The sequence below is a fragment of the Mus musculus genome (assembly GCF_000001635.26).
Source record: "Mus musculus strain C57BL/6J chromosome 1 unlocalized genomic contig, GRCm38.p6 C57BL/6J MMCHR1_RANDOM_CTG2".
Classification (NCBI taxonomy): domain Eukaryota; kingdom Metazoa; phylum Chordata; class Mammalia; order Rodentia; family Muridae; genus Mus; species Mus musculus.
In genome coordinates this window covers 170,894-187,024 of record NT_166281.1, presented here as the reverse complement: position 1 = coordinate 187,024, position 16,131 = coordinate 170,894, and the positions used below count along the sequence as shown (strand labels likewise).

At 42.8% G+C, this 16,131-nt stretch overlaps 1 protein-coding gene across 16 annotated transcripts in view; it reads right to left on the bottom strand.

The window, feature by feature from the left end:
- Positions 1–16,131, bottom strand: part of LOC100041057 (nuclear body protein SP140-like) — a 49,315-nt gene that overhangs the window by 14,904 nt on the left and 18,280 nt on the right. For 11 of the 16 annotated variants that reach the window (XM_011249819.3, XM_011249814.1, XM_030251628.1 and 8 more), the window contains 4 exons: positions 10,991–11,153; positions 9,937–10,108; positions 4,744–4,806; positions 4,333–4,413 (listed from right to left, as the gene is read on the bottom strand). In XM_011249819.3, the coding sequence (XP_011248121.1) occupies positions 4,333–4,413; positions 4,744–4,806; positions 9,937–10,108; positions 10,991–11,104 (430 nt within the window). In that variant the 5' untranslated portion in view covers positions 11,105–11,153. Of the gene's footprint in view, positions 1–4,332; positions 4,414–4,743; positions 4,807–9,936; positions 10,109–10,990; positions 11,838–16,131 lie in introns of those variants that run through there. The other 5 variants (XM_030251629.1, XM_030251630.1, XM_006535864.4 and 2 more) reach the window with 1 other exon arrangement.

Below are 16,131 nucleotides of genomic sequence, written 5' to 3'. Positions count from 1 at the left end.
GGCAGTACACATGGTATTACAGTTTGTTTGTAAGAAGAAGTGGCCAGATGTACGATTATTCACTGACTCATGGGCTGTAGCCAATGGATTGGCTGGATGGTCAGGGACTTGGAAAGATCACAATTGGAAAATTGGTGAGAAAGACAACTGGGGAAGAAGTATGTGGATAGATCTCTCCAAATGGGCAAAGGATGTGAAGATATTCGTGTCCCATGTAAATGCTCACCAAAAGTTGACTTCAGCCGAGGAGGAGTTCAATAATCAAGTGTATAAGATGACCCGTTCTGTGGACAGTCAGCCTCTCTCCCCAGCCATCCCTGTCATTGCTCAATGGGCACATGAACAAAGTGGTCATGGTGGTCGAGATGGAGGTTATGCTTGGGCTCAGCAACACGGGCTTCCACTCACCAAAGCTGACCTGGCTACTGCTGCTGCTGATTGCCAGATCTGCCAACAGCAGAAACCAACACTGAGCCCCAGATATGGCACCATTCCTCGAGGTGACCAGCCAGCAACCTGGTGGCAGGTTGACTACATTGGACCACTTCCTTCGTGGAAAGGACAGCGTTTTGTTCTTACTGGAGTAGATACTTATTCTGGTTATGGATTTGCCTTTCCTGCACGTAATGCCTCTGCTAAAACCACCATTCACGGATTGACAGAATGCCTCATCTATCGTCATGGTATTCCACACAGTATTGCTTCTGACCAAGGAACTCATTTCACAGCCAGAGAAGTTCGACAGTGGGCCCACGATCATGGAATACACTGGTCTTACCACATTCCCCATCATCCTGAAGCAGCTGGGCTGATAGAAAGATGGAATGGCCTTTTGAAGACGCAGTTACAGCGCCAATTAGGTGGTAACAGCTTGGAAGGCTGGGGCAGAGTTCTTCAGAAGGCAGTATATGCTTTGAATCAGCGCTCGATATATGGTACAGTTTCACCCATAGCCAGGATTCATGGGTCCAGGAATCAAGGGGTGGAAAAAGGAATAGTTCCACTTACTATCACTCCTAGTGACCCTCTAGGAAAATTTTTGCTTCCTGTCCCCATAACTCTAGGTTCTGCTGGCCTAGAAGTTTTGGCTCCAGAGAGGGGAGTCCTCCTACCAGGAGCTACAACAAACATTCCATTGAACTGGAAGCACAGACTTCCCCCTGGTCATTTTGGGCTTCTAATGCCCTTAAACCAACAGGCTAAAAAAGGAATAACAGTGTTAGGAGGGGTGATAGATCCAGATTACCATGGAGAAATTGGATTACCTCTTCACAATGGTGGTAAGCAAGATTATGTCTGGAGTGTAGGAGATCCCTTAGGGCGTCTCTTAGTACTACCATGTCCTGTGATTAAGGTCAATGGGAAACTACAACAGCCTAATCCAAGCAGGATGACAAAGAACGCAGATCCATCAGGAATGAAGGTATGGGTCAATCCTCCAGGAAAAGAGCCAAGACCTGCTGAGGTGCTGGCTGAAGGAGAAGGAAATACAGAATGGGTAGTAGAGGAAGGTAGTTATAAATACCAATTAAGGCCACGTAACCAGTTGCAGAAACGAGGATTATAAAGTAATATGAATGCCCATTGTAAATTTACTAATGCGTTTGCGATTGTACGAGGGATAGTTATATCATGTTAGGCGTATTTACAACCTTGTTATTGTTTCATGTGAACATGAGATATTATTTGTGTCAAGTTGACAAGGGGTGGATTGTAGTGGCTATTCCTGGTTGTCAACTTGACAATATTTGGAATGAACTACAATCCGGAATTGGAAGGCTCACCAGTGACCCTTATCTGGAGGCTTGGAGATCCTTATCTGGATCTTGGTTTGAAGATCTTGAGCCATATTGGCTATGGATTCCAGAAGATTGAATCTCCGAGTTTAAGGAACACACCTTTAATCTGGGCTACGCCTTTCATCTGGGATTAAAGGTGTGGTGGAACACACCTTTAATCTGGGCTACACCTTCTGCTGGAGACAATATAAGGACATTGGAAGAAGGGAGTCTAGCTCTTGCTCCTGCTCCTTCGCCTGCTTGCTGCGTGAGACTGAGTAACTGCTAGATCCTTGGACTTCCATTCACAGCTGTGACTGAACGATTGTTGGGAATTGAGCTGCCGACTGTAAGTCATCAATAAATTCCTTTATTATCTAGAGACTATCCATAAGTTCTGTGACTCTAGAGAACCCTGACTAATACAGGGTGTCAAGCTCTAGAGCACCACTGGGTATGTCAACCCCATCCAGGGTGGGCTCTACACTCAGGAGTAGTTGATCACACAAACTTTGGGGGGTGGAGGCTTCTCTTGTTTGAGTATTTTTTTTTTTGTTCTTTCGGTTTGTTTTGATTTTTTAAGAGAGAGCAAGAGACACACAAATACAGGCAAGAGACAGAATTTGGAGAGGATCTGGGATGAGTTGGTGATGGGAAAAGAATACTATCAAAACCCATTGTATAGCATTATATTACACCAGTAATTTATTAAAATACTATAACTTCCCTTTTCTCTCCCTATCCACAGACACAATTCTCTCAAACCATTGATTGATAACCCTTACTTAGTGAAGTAGGATTAGGAGTTTGGATTCAGTGTCCTCTAACAGAAAAGACATTTCAATACAGACACTACTTAATTGTCTCTCTTGTAAGCTTCAAATGATGTACTTCCCAAAAGAGAAACCAAAAATGGAAAGTTCCTTTACTGGAGCTGGGGAGATGGCTTAGTGTAGATCTTCCATTGATCTTCCAGAGGACCTTAGTTTGGTTCCCAGCACCAGTATCAGATGGATCACAACCACCTGCAACTCTACTCTGGTTACAACATCCTCTCCTGGCCTCTAGGATTTCCTCATATGCACATGCACAAACCACACTTAGACACACATACATACACAGAATTAAAAACAAATCTTTAAAAGTTCCTATACTACTAAGGAAATACATTATTCTATGATTCCATAAAGAAGCAGCAACCAGAATAATCCTAATTAATCATTAAGTTTAATGATTAATCATCCAGCAATGAACTTCTACAAGCCAACTGATGATTTGTATAGTCATACTTCTGGACAGTCACCAATCAGGAACAGCCACATTCTACTTGCCTACTAGAAATCAACCAGCAGCCCCCCCACACAAACATAGCCACTTATGAAGATCCACCAATTGGCTCAGTTCAATTCTTGCACATATCCTCTACAATTCTGAGAGAATTGGACTCACAAGCATAGTTTTTCATTAGTTTAAAATAACTTGGTTAGTACCAGTTAAAAATGGTACTTGGGAAGGTCTTTGCACCTCTCGCTAGCATTAGATTTTCTCTCCCTGGAATCTGCTGTCTTCTTCATCATCCACCTTTACCTCTGTAGTACATACTACATTTTACATGGCCTCTGTGTTAATATTTCCTAGCTCTGTTCTTCTGGGGCTCCCCACTCTTATGTAATACTATATTCTACATTCACATGCTTTCTAATTCTCTGAGATATTTTTTTTCTTCTTCTTCTTCTCTTCCTAAGCATTCCTATTTGGTAAGGAAACTTCTTTACAATGGGCCCTTGCAGGCTCCCTTAAGTGTCAGAAGACCCTTGAACGTCCATGTTGGGTTCAGACCACAAGAACCTAACCATCTGTCTCAGAGAACATGGAGCCCATGTTGAATCATCTGGAAACTTGATCTCTGATCTCCTTGTCCTTTTCAAGTTCTGAAACATGCCAGCATCTTACTCACTTCTATGTACCTAGAGCCTTAAATTTGTAACAATTTCCCCTGACTAAGTCTTAAGAGTTTTAGGAATGAAGGGATGACATATGTGTCAAAGAATGCATAGAAAGTATATGGTCCAGATTACATGAAGTATATGGGTCAAATAGTTTTGGATTTTATTGAATTGTATCAGACAAATGATACAATAGTTCCCTTTAAGAATTTTGACAGGTTCTTGGAAAAAAGATAAGAAAAAAATGATTAATCAACATTACTTGGTTTCCATGGAGATCAAGAAATTAGAACACGAAATTGTCCTATAGTTTCAATATATTACGACCTTAGTGACTGTGAAAAGACAAAAGCAATGAGTGTTCTCCCACCCAGCAGATTCCTAAAAAAGTGACCTGTGAGCACCTAATAAATTATATTCTTTCATGATGTTCTCAAGACTTTTTACCACCCTGAAATTACCCAGAATGCCATAGGCAAATAAAAGAACAGCCAGTGCATGACCCTCTCTTCATGGTGATGTGCATACAGAGCAAACACAGCAGGAAACCCCAGCTCAAAATTCAGCCTCCACAACCCTGCAGACCACACCGTGCTCCCCTCACTCACCTGCTTCTTGTCTCAGGGATGAGGGCAGGTCATCCTGGGGCTCTTGTTCATCACGCGTTTGTTCACAAGAACTACTTCCCTCTGTAGGAAACAATTACTCAGTTGACTCAGAATGGCCAAGGAAAATGGCCGCAGGAGAGTGGCCTCTGACAAACAGAAAGTTATAAGGGGGCTTAGTGTCTCCTGCATTGAATGGCCATGTTTTGAGATTCTGAAGAGGAGCCTGATAAGGCTTCTTCTCTGTCACCAAAGGATTGACCACCCATCTGTTCCTTCATTACACATCTCATTCCCCATTATTTTGATCCTTGGTTCTGCCTCTATGACTTCGCCTGAGTATGTAAAGAACAGGGTCAAATGGGAAAAGGGGTGGGTTCTTTCTCTCTAGCAGACTCACAAATGAAGACTCACCTCCTCCATTGCATTGTGGGAGGCTAAGCATCTCCTCTGCTTGTTCATCATTAGTTTTGGATGCTGAAGAGAAACAAGAAGTCAATCAACCCTGCAGAGGGACCAGATAATACCTCAGTGTGCTCAAGTGGAACCAGGAAGTTCAGGGAATATAAGAAAATCAGGGGACTGGAGAGATGACTCAGAGGTTAAGAGCACTGACTGCTCTCACATAGGTCCTGAGTTCAATTCCCAGCAACCACATGGTGGATCACAACCATCTGTAATGGGATCTGATGCACACTCTACTGGTGTGTGTCTGAAGACAGCTACAGTGTACTCATATAAAGAAAATCAGGAGTACAAGGAATCCAAATGACAACATTGACTGTGTATCACAAATAGTCAGAAGACCAAGACACAGTACTTCTCCAGTAACCAACACTTTGACATGAATAAAGGACCCACCTATTCTACCCATAAGCATTAGGTTGTTCGAAGCAACAATCACAAGTATTTCTCCCTATTTCCCACAACAGGCAATAGATCAAAGAAGAACCAAGAAACCAAAATAACTAAGAAAGTTTCATACACTGATCTCTAGGACAAGAGAGGCAGACAGGAAGTTGCAGTATTCAGGGAGGAAAGGAGCCAATGCTGCTGACACCAGGAAGTTGCTGAACTCATGGAGAGAGGAAACTATGCCAACTGCATTTCCCTGAGTGTCTGGTTGAGTTCTAGAGAGTACGTTTGATGGGGAAAGATGAAATGAGAAAAGGCATTTGAGATCAAGGGCTGTTTGTTTAGTCTTAAGATGAAATAAGAGATCTGATTTGTGGGACTGAAAAGATGGCTCCGCAGTTAAGAGCACTTTTTGCTCTTCCAGGGGATCCAGAGTCAATTCCCAGGACCACGTGGCAGCTCACAATGCTCTGCAGTTTGGGTTCCCAAAACTGTGACACTCTACTGGGACTTCTTTGGATGCCAGGAAAGCATGTGGTGTATATATTTATACTTGCAAGCAAAATGGTCATATACATAAAATAAAATAAATTGGAATTAGGGAGATCTGATTTGCCTTTTCTGTTGGAAAAAAAAATGGACAGATGTAGTAAGTAGAAGATGGTTTTACATTAGGGAGGAGCAGTCGGTATCAACCCTGCTTCAGAATGGAGAAATAGTGTCCCGGGCTGAAACAGAGATACCAGCAGAGGAGACAGGTCCTCTGTCAACTCAGATATAATATGGAATTGTGCCAGTGCCTCATAATGAAGTTTTTGAAGCATCCAGATAGAGAAGTCTGTGGAGGAGGTGAAGGAAGATAGCCAGGCCTGCAGATGAGGAAGCTGACAGGTATGAAGTTCATGTTTGGGGATCATTAACTTACAGATGGGAACAGATAAGAATGACTGGGAGAGACTGATTGTCCCTGCATGTTTTCCAATGCCACTTTGAGAGTTGGGGGCACCACAGTCTGAAAACCCACAGCTGATGTAATCGCCTTGGGCCAGTAATTGCTTTCAGCTCCTAGCTCCTTCCCTCCAAAGTCTCAAACTGTTTCCTCCCTTCCCAGAAGATAAGATTTGCTCTCAACTTATTGTTATTTTTACTGTTGTTGTTGCTGCTGCTTGTTGATATATTCATTTTGGGGTGGGAGAGTTTCTCACATACCATGACACACATGTAGAGGTCAGAAGAAAACTTACAGGAATCAGCCCTCTCCTGTATAAATGTGAGTCCCAGGGAGCAGACTTAGGCCAACAGGCTTGGCAGCAAGTGTCATTTAACTGGCTTCCTACTGATTTTTAATTCCCTCTTCTTCACTTTTTTTCTCTGTGTGTAGGGCTCATGAGTGTTTACACTGTCTATTAGCATCTCTGTTTTATGTAATCTTCTCCACATATTCTACTCTGCACCTCGTGGTGTAAATGAGCCTAGCCCTTTCCCACATAGCACTCATTTCCCCAGCTCAGTCCGGTCTCTTTGGTAAGCTTGCTGTTCCTGGTTTTCCCACGAAGTTGAATCTAAATGTCTCCTCTTCTCCCTTTCTGTGTGTTCTGCTCATCATCCTTTCCTATCATAGATGTCTCTGTTCACTGTGGATAAAGAGGACACCCCCTTCCCAGGTTCTCCTCAGAAGTCTTTCCCAGGCTCAGCTTCCATTTTATTCATCATGTCCACACTCCTGTCCCAACCATGGAAAAGTGGCTGAAGGGGACCAGTGCTCTTTGGTAGTGTACCCCAAATGCTGACATTAGGACTCCATGTCTAGTTAGGTGAAACACTGTCACTCATAACTCAATATCCTTGGCTGCATCTAGAGTTCTCAGCTTCCTTCTCTTGGTGTATGGTCTACACTCAAGACAGATCTCAAACACCCTGACGTGAAGCTTCTATACTGCTTGTGTCTCCTGAGAAAATTCAAATATTGAACATCATCTATCCATCTATGGGGAGGATCAGGAGGAGTGAAGTGAATGGGTGTTTAGATTGATGGATAGTTGGGTGAATGCGTGGATCGATGAAAGATTAGATAGATAGATAGATAGATACATAGATACATAGATAGATAGATACATAGATAGATAGATACATAGATAGATACATAGATAGATAGATACATAGATAGATACATAGATAGACACATAGATAGATACATAGATAGATGAATAGCATAGACTGGCAGGTATATGGATAGCTAGATGTTTGTATTGGTATGTGGGTGAGTAAGTGGATGGGTATATATAGTTGGATAGATTGGTAGATATATGGATAGCTATATGCTTTCCCACACGTGTGTGTGTGTGTGTGTGTGTGTGTGTGTGTTAGAAATGGTCATTAGAGAAGGATTAAGGCAGGAAAATAGTATCAGTGAGTTATTTTGTGTTCTAAAAAGAAAATCAGCTTCCCTAACAACTGATGGCAGTCTGGGCCTCTCTTCAACATTTCTTCCATTTATCCTCTGATGAGTCCTGTGACTGTCAGAAACTGAGGAGAGGCAAGACAATGACCAAATCAGACAGTTATGAAGCAGAGACTTCCAAGCACTCTCTCTGGGTTCTAGCACCCAGCACACAGGTGAGTTACTTCACCTCATCTGAGATGCTCGCCCCCCTCACCCAGAGCCTTGCTCTGTCTCTTTCTGCTCACCCTTATTACTTTCTTCTCATCTTTGGTCCCCAGTGCTCTTCCTCTACGGCATAAAGCACTGTGGAACAACAGAGTTTGTCCTTCTAAATTGGCAAGCTTGTGGAGATAAATGACATGATTTGCAGAAACTTTTTGAATAACCATTCAATGTAAAAATCAAGATTTTGTGAAGGTATAACTGGCTTTCTCAAGGCTTGAGTGGGTGCTGAAACTCAGCTCTTGGCTGCTGTTTCTCTGAGGACCAAGTAACATGAAGTAGACATGAACAGGGAGAAGGGAAAGAAAGCTATTAGGGATTTCAGTTGTAACCCGAACTGCATCTCAGTTACATATCCAGGTGCACACCAGACTCTAGTGTTTCTGTGCAGCCTACTAACCCTTCTGGTACCCGGGAAGGTTGGAGACAGACAGGCAGTGGGAATGCTTATATCATGGTTTATAGCTCTTCAAAATGATCAGAGGCGTGTGAAAGCCAATTAGTAAAGGCAGATGTTTATAAGTGACACAGCTATGAGAGGAAAGGCAGGGGGCTTCCGAAGGGGAAGAGAAGGCTTAGAGAGACAGGAGGGAGGGAGGGATGGGAGAAGGAGGGAGGGAGGGGCGAAGGAGGGAGGGAGGAAGGGAGAAGGAGGGAGGGAGTGAGGGGAGAGGAAGGGGAAGGTGGAGAGGGAGGTAGGGGGAAGGGAGGAAGAAGGAAGAGAGAGGGAAGGAAGGTTAGGGAGGGAGGGAGAGAGAAGAAAGGGAAGGAGGGGAGAGGGAAGAAGGAAAAGGGAAGGGAGGAAAGGAGAGGGGAAGGTGGGAGGGAAAAAGGAGAGAGAGAGGGAAAAGAGGGATGAAGAGGAAAGAGAAGGAGGAAGGGAAAAGGAGAGAAAAGAGAAGGAAGGAGGGAAGAGAAGAAAAAGGAGGAAGAGGGGAGGGAGAGAGAGGGAAGGGGAGGGAAGGGGGATAGAGAGGGAAGGGGGAAAGCTACTATAAATCAAGGATGAAAGAAAGAAGAAGAAATAGAGGGATGGAGAGAGAAATAGAGAGACTCTGCTCAAACTGAGTCAGAGAAGTTATTCTGGTTACAGAGAAGCACAGCCCTGAAGAGGAAGCTTCCCCAGGCAGGACAAGTGAGGAGAAACTGAAAAAGTGCATCCTGCTGGCAACACAGGAAGTGACTTGGCTGCCAGTGACCCTCAGGTGGCAAGTGAGGAGTGAAACCCCAGCTCTTGGCCCTCAGAGCTGCATTTCAAAATGCCCAAGCAAAAGGAACAGGAACCACACCCAAGTTCTGCAGCAACAGTCTACACCAGAACTGATGGACTGTGCCTTCTGCAAGGGAGAGTCCTCTAGAGGTAGGGGAGCCAGAAAGCTGAAGCTACAGGGAGCCAGTGGGAACAACAGAGGCTGTTCTCTACCTGAGACCTGCTGATTTTATGTTCTTTCGACAACATGCCAGCACCTTGGTTCTAAAAGTCCACTTTGTTTTCACACTCTCGGTTGACACATGATTCTCTCTCGAGTGTCTGGGCCCAACCTGGGCTCCCCTTGTGATTTCTCTACTCTTCAAAGAAGAAAACTGAAGTAGTAGAGTAGTTACTCTGCTGAATGACAAATTCTGCATTTTTACCATTGCTTAAGTCTGCAAGCCTCAGACAGAGCTGGCTCCTGTCTAAAGAAACTCATCCTTCATACTGTGTTTCATAGCATGAAAATCAGGTTCCGGCTGAGCAGTTATCTCTGTGTTACTTGGCCTATGTGTAAGCTCCTGACGACATGAGCCATATGTGTTTCCTATATTCCCCCTGTGCTTGGCATGACATAGTCTCTCATTAAATTATATGTCAACTATCAATGAAAAAATGAATGAATGGATGAGCCGGGCGTGGTGGCGCACGCCTTTAATCCCAGCACTCGGGAGGCAGAGGCAGGCAGATTTCTGAGTTTGAGGCCAGCCTGGTCTACAAAGTGAGCTCCAGGACAGCCAGGACTACACAGAGAAACGCTGTCTCGAAAAAAAAAAAAAAAAAAAAAGAATGAAATTGTCTTTCCTTCCCTGAAGCAGGTGAGAGCTATAGTTACCATTTAGGAAGAAGTGTTTTAGAGTCTCCTTTAAGTCGGGGTAGGCCTTCAGATGTGTTTTGCTGAATATCACTTTCAGAAGATCCCAGCTAAACTTCTTCTGTACATTGCTGAGGACGTCGTACACGACTCTCTCCACTGGGACCAGGTTCTTACATGTTTCTTGATATTCCTTAAAATAGTGAATGCAGAATTGTGTCATGATGGATTTATGGGTTATATGAGGCCTACATTGGTTCAAACACCATTTCTCTTTTTTGTAAAATGTCTGAGTTTTGCAAATACCGAGGTGACATCTTACATGTCCTCTGTACTAACAGACCCTAGCTCATCTGAAAGAAGCTCTGATGCTGACAAATAGTAGACAGGGAAGAGAGGGTTTGATGAATAATTAAATGATATGTCTGTAAAAGCCAGGCCCTAACAGACCATGAGTGGCAGCCTTGGGGTCCAGACAATTAACTCCCCAAGGACTGAGCTGGTCTGAAGAGCTTGAGGAAACCAAGTGAGCATAGCATCCTAGCCACAGGGCAAAGAGAATGCATAAAGAAGAAAAGGTCTTTGTTATCACCGCAGATACCACCACTGACCTGTACCTCTCATTCTAGGGCTTCAGAGTTGCCTGAAGAATCAGGAACAACTTGAAGATAGAGAAGCAAACAGGACTCCCCAAGTTCTGTCCTCACATGACCCAACTGCCTCTGGCTCTGGGATTTGGAGTAAGTAGGCTTTGGAAGGCAGCCCAGCTTAGGTGTGTCTACTTGCATCCTAGTATCTGTTGTTACATTACACAAGTGACCCTGGGATGCTCTGCACTTCGGAGCATTCCTGCTTGCTATTCGTCGCTGTCACCATGTGCCTCAGCCTCAGGTACTGCAGAGGTGAATGTAAATGGTTCCTGTGATGTCTATCCCTCCAGTTATCTTCTGACTTACAAAGGTGATGTCCCTTCATCCCTGGAGGTGCTTCAGCCTGTTGGCTGCACCCAGAAGTACAGCATGATACAGCAAAGGGCAGGCTTGCTGTCAGGACTGAGTTCACTCTCCACACTCACCTGAAACTTCTGCTCCGAGATGAAGTCTCGGTCTCGAAGGCTCATGAGGAAAGGAAACGGCTTGGTGATGGCACTTGCAATCTCCACCTTGTTTTCTTTGAAGTGCTTGAACATGAGCTGATAGTCATCTGACTCCTCTTCATTCTGGTCCTCTGGGATTGTCCTAGGGGACAGATTCCATGCAGAAGTAGATACTGGTTTACAAGATGCTACCAATGGCTGGATAATTACTGACATGAAGATTGGTCTGCTAATATAAAATTAAAATTTTAAACATCTCATTTAGTGATCAAGTTCTGGTGCTTTGAGTTTGATTTGCTCGGTACAGGGTTATCATCTGTAAGTCTGGCTTGCCTAAAAGTTACTATGTAGACAAGGCTATCCTCACACATAAATTTCACCTGCCTCTGCTGCCTGAGTGCTCAGATTTAAATTATGTTCCATCATGTCCAGTACTGGGATTAGTTTCAATTGTCAACCTGACACAATCTATAATCATCTTGGATTGTATGAGTCTTAATAAAGGATTGTCTAGATTAGGGTAATCTCTGGGTATTTCTGTCCAGGGTTGTCCGCATTATGCTAGTTGATATGGAAAGATCCAGTGCACTGTGGGTAGCGCCAATCCCTAGGTAAAAGGAAATGGCTTGGTGGCATTAAGTGTAGGGAGCAAGTTGAACACTGACAGGCACGCTTGTACTCATTGCTCTCTGCTCTTGACTGTGGACATGACCAACTGCTTCAAGTTCCCACCTAGACATTCCTGCAATGATGGCCTGTAACCTGGACCTGTTCTTTCTCCCCTAAGTTGCTTTGTGTCAGTGTATGCTATCATAGCAACAGAAATGAGACTGGGCTGGGCGTGGTGGCACACACCTTTTAATCCCAGCACTCAGGAGGTAGAGGCAGGCAGATTTCTGATTTCGAGGCCAGCCTGGTCTACAAAGTGAGTTCAGAACATCCAGGGCTATACAGAGAAACCCTGTCTCGAAAAACCAAAAAAAAAAAAAAAAAGAAATGAAACTGGAACACAATCTATAGACCTCAGGGTAAATGGAAATGACATTAAAATTAAAAAGCAGAACCTCTTCTTCCAGCTCATTTGTAAAGGCAACGCAGTTGACCCAGGACTGAGACATGTGTGGCTCATGTGTGGTTCATCCATGGTTCCACATGCTTTCTTCTCTCTTCCTGGTTCCCTATCTCTTGCAGTAATGAAGTCTCGTACTTATTAACTACACTGCTGCTACAATGCCTGACATCTCAGGTGGCCAGTTCTCTCTGTCCAGAGACAGTGTTTAGGGAGAAGATCCTCTGAGAACGAAAGGCCCAAGAAGCCCAATGACACATAGGAGTGTTTGTGTAATTGATTCCATTCTGGGTGGCAAATGGAATCCAATTATGACGTATGTTCATATGACAGAAGTGAGAAATCATCTGGGCATGGTCCAATGCCTGTCGTCACAGCATCCTACCTTCATGGCGGACATAGGGTCTTCCTCTTTTTCACTTTACCTAGTGTTAGTATTGTTACAATATCTGCATATTTAGACATCAGAGGACAACTTTGAGGAGTTGGTTCTCTGTTTTCACTCTTGTATGGGTTCTGGGCATCAAACTCAGGTCTCAGTGCTTGGTCAGGACCTTTATCCACTGAGGCACCCTGTTGGCCCTTATCTAGTGACTTCAAGGTTTGCCTGGGCTATACAGTGAAACCTTGTCTCAAATAATAAAGAAATAAATCAATTTCTAAAACAAAAAAGGGGGGAAGGAGAGCTGGTGAGAAGATTCCATGGATAAATGTCCTCCCCTTATAGTTTAATGCCCTGAGTTCAATCCTGGGACCTACACAGTAGAAGAGAACCAACTCCTGCAAGAGGGGAAGGGAATGAGCAAAAATAGGGTATGTAAGTATGAAGATGCCATGCTGAGACCCATCATTTTCACGCTAACCTAAATAATTAACAAGAAAACTAAATCAAATAAATTGGGGCACATGTTTTCCTTTTGTTTATTTTAAATGTTTACATATATTTTTAAATTTTCATACATGAATACTGTGTTTACATCATTTCTCCTGCTCCCTTTTCTTTTCAATTCCCTCATGCCTTCCTTTCTCACTTAATCTCAAAACCATCTCTAATTATTGTTTTATATATAAACACACACATATATACATAACACACACACACGCGCGTGTGCGCACACACACACACACACATACATACAACCTGCACTCCTATGCATGTGTGTTTAGGGCTGACCACTAAGCACTGGATAACCTAACAGAGGGTTCATTCCTGGAGAATACTGGTTGATTTTCTCTTTGTTAACAGCCATTAATAGCTATGGCTCTTCATCTAGGAATGGAGTCTGGTGAGATTTCTCCCATCCACATCAGCACATCCCCTCCTGCTGCCACTGAAGATGTGTCTTTTTTTTTTTTTAAGCACTTAAAATGCCAATACCTACATGCTAAGCAATTGAGAATGGTGCCTCTCAGGGTATAGCCTGACGACCCCTGCTCAAGACTCTTTCAGATGCCAACAAGAACAAACTATTCTCAGAACAATCCTGAAATACCATCTGCCCCTTTTCTCTTTCCTCTGCCCAAAAATGTTGGGTGATATTCACAGGTGCCCGTTGGCTGTGGCATCGCAGCAGACTGAACTCAGGGATAAACAGGGCATCTGTGACTTTGACCAAGCAGGAAAGTAAGGACATTTGTGAGAAGGTAAAGCAAGATTGTATCTTCCCCTTTAATTTTATTTTAGAAAATCTTGTTATTTTTCATTAGGATGCACACTTGTGATAATGATGAACTCTTTGGTACTACTTTTAATGGATAAATATTCTAAATGCCTGAAGCTGTAACTTATAATTAATGGTAAATCTCATTAAATTTAGAACAAAGAGATAGCTTTTGGGGTTCTCCATAATTCTTTTAAAAGAGGTGTGGTTATGCACACCTTTAATCACAGCTCTTCGGAGGCAGAGGCAGGAGGCAGGAGGATCTCCATGAATTCAAGGCCAGCCTGGTCTATATAGCAAGTTCCAGACTAGTCAGGACTACACAACAAACAAACACAAAGAATATCAAAGTTATCTGTTACCAAAAAAATCTTGAGAGGGTCTTTTTTTTTTAAAGAACCTAAAATTTATATGTAGTAACATATAAAAATATACAATAATTTTTATTTTAAACTTAAGGAGGCTGTCTATGTATATGTGCTTGCTCGTGTGTATGTGCCTGGCATATGCCTGGGCAAGGAGTCCAGTTGCTCTCCACCTTATGTTTTGAGATGGGGTCTCTCACTGAACCCGGATATCATTAGTTCAGCCAGATTAGCTGGCCAGTCATCTCCGGGGATCCAACTGTCTATATTTCCCTAATTCTGGAGTTAAAAAAACACACCACTACACCCTGGTTTCATGTGGAATCTGAAATGAACTCTCCATAAAATCTGAGTTGGAACTAAATTATTTCACAGACGGTAAATTCAAATACTGCAGTTTCACATGTGATGCATGATGCACTGATCCAACTAGAAAATGCAGCAAATTAGTCAGAAATACAAAAGTGCCACGGTGTCACAACTAAACTACAAATGCCACGAAGTAATAAGCAGCGAACATGCTCACACACTGTTTAGAAAAAACAGAGACAAGATATGAAAGTTTCTCCAAAAGTCATTCTCAAGAGAATCCCCAGAATTGATCCCCAGTACTGCAAAAAAGAAAAACAAAATGAGACAACAAAAAAATAGGTAAAGGAATTCAAGAAAGAAAGAAAGAAAGAAAGAAAGAAAGAAAGAAAGAAAGAAAGAAAGAAAGAAAGAAAAAAAGAAAGAAAGAGAGAGAGAGAGAAAGAAAGGAAGGAAGAAAGAATCATAAAATGTTTTACTAAAACCAAAAGGGCATAAAAAGAAAGGAAAGCCAAAAAAAAAGTGTAAAATTAAAATATTTACAAACATGGTAGGTATTTCTCTGTGTCCATAAAGAGTCAAAATGTGGATAATTTAATAATAGCACAATTATAAAACAGAGTACGTTTAAAAACTGTAACTAATGTAAATAAAAGAGGGTCTGGGAGGATGGCTCAGCTGATACAGGCCTTGCCACCAAGTCTGCGGACATGAGCTTGCTCCCCTAAGAACTAACTACACGGTAGTAGGAGAGAACCAACTCCCCAAAGTTGTCCTCTGATCTCAAAAGACACATTGTGGCACCTGCACACATACAATAAATAAATGAATTTAATTTTTTTAAAATGGGGTAAGACAAGCAAAAGTGTGACCCTTTCTCCTACACTAAAAAAGCACTGAAGTCTAAAAATTATTAAATCTGAGACACAGCAAAGTCAGTGGCTAATGGGAAACATACAGCTTTGTATGTGTCGGAAGCTAAGAGAGGCATAAATGAACAATCTTATGAGGAATGATTTCATCCCAATGAAGACAAAGATTCAATGAAATTAAAGTAGAAATCCATAGAATTAAAAGAAGTGGGCATTATGCTCACATCCTTTGGAAAGATCAATACATTATTAAATCTCTACTCAGGCTAGCGAAGGTAAGACAGACACAAGCTATGAATTCCACAGACAGTGCAAGGGTAGCAAAGATTAATGCAGCCATCCCTACGCCTGTCAGATTGATAACCACAACAAAAATGTCTTCAAAGACAGAAACTGCAAACACTCAGAGACAGATACCTCCACCTGCTTATATGAAAGGCACTGAGCCAGTGATTAACCACCCTATTTATTCCCAAAAGACACAGCACACTGTTGGTATCACTAGTGGACTTGACCAAATGTCACAGGAGAAATGGTGCTTTCTTAGGACATCTGCAGGAGCAGAAGTAGCCCTGACTGAGACCCTGTTGGGGGCATCACACCTTCCTCTCATCTTTTCTATTTTTATTTTGAATTATGTATGTATGAGTCTGTCTCAGTGTGCTTCCTGCACGCAAGTACAGTGTCCATGGAAGGCAGAAAAGGCTGTCTGATCTGGAGTTGGCATGAGAGGCAGTTGGAAGCCCTAGGATAGGTGCTGGGGACCAACCCATGCCCACTACTAGGGCAATACGAGTGCTTAAACCTGGGCCATCTCTCCTATCGTGTGTGTGTGTGTGTGAGA